The 641-nt window shown below is 69.4% G+C and overlaps 1 protein-coding gene across 1 annotated transcript in view; it reads right to left on the bottom strand.

Annotated features, from left to right (window-relative positions):
- LOC105523495 (proline-rich protein 36) overlaps positions 1-641 on the bottom strand; it is a 4,527-nt gene that overhangs the window by 3,135 nt on the left and 751 nt on the right. The window contains exon 2 of the mRNA XM_011958310.1: positions 6-641. Coding sequence (XP_011813700.1) covers positions 6-641 — 636 coding nt within the window. The remainder of the gene's footprint in view (positions 1-5) is intronic.

Below are 641 nucleotides of genomic sequence, written 5' to 3'. Positions count from 1 at the left end.
GTGGCCTGCCAGCCTTGCGGCGTGGCCTGCCATCCTGGCGAGGTCGCCTGCCAGCCCGGGGGTGTGGCCAGCTGCGCTGGGGGTGCCTGCGGGCCCTGGGGAACCTGCGGAGGAGCCCTTATAACTTGAGACTGGATTTGCAGGATCAGAGGCTGAGCCTGCGGGGCCCAAGAAGCCATCGGCTGTGCAGGCGGGGCCATTGGCTGTGCAGGTGGGGCCGCTGGCTGTGCCATCGGTGCTCCTGAAGCTGGAGGCTGGGTCATCGGAGCTCTCGCACCTGGAGGATGAATCATCAGGACCTCTGGACCTGGAGGCTTGGCCATCGGTGCTCCTGAAGGCGGAGGCTGGGTCATCACGGCTGCGGGAGGCGGCTGGACCATCGGGGCTCCCGGAGCAGCAGGCTGGACCATCGGGGCTCCCGGAGCAGCAGGCTGGACCATCAGGACTCCCGGAGTCAGAGGCTGGGCCATCAGGACTCCCGGAGCTGGAGGCTGGGCCATCGGTGTCCCCGGAGGGGGAGGCTGAGCCAGCGGTGTCCCCGGAGGGGGAGGATGAACCATCGGGGTCCCCGGAGGCGGAGGATGAACCATCGGGGTCCCCGGAGGAGGAGGATGGGCCATCGGGGTCCCCGGAGGAGGAGG

The sequence above is a fragment of the Colobus angolensis genome, unplaced genomic scaffold (assembly GCF_000951035.1).
Source record: "Colobus angolensis palliatus isolate OR3802 unplaced genomic scaffold, Cang.pa_1.0 Scaffold467, whole genome shotgun sequence".
Lineage (NCBI taxonomy): Eukaryota > Metazoa > Chordata > Mammalia > Primates > Cercopithecidae > Colobus > Colobus angolensis.
The sequence above is the reverse complement of the archived record's forward strand: the minus strand, read 5'-3'. Positions and strand labels throughout refer to the sequence as shown.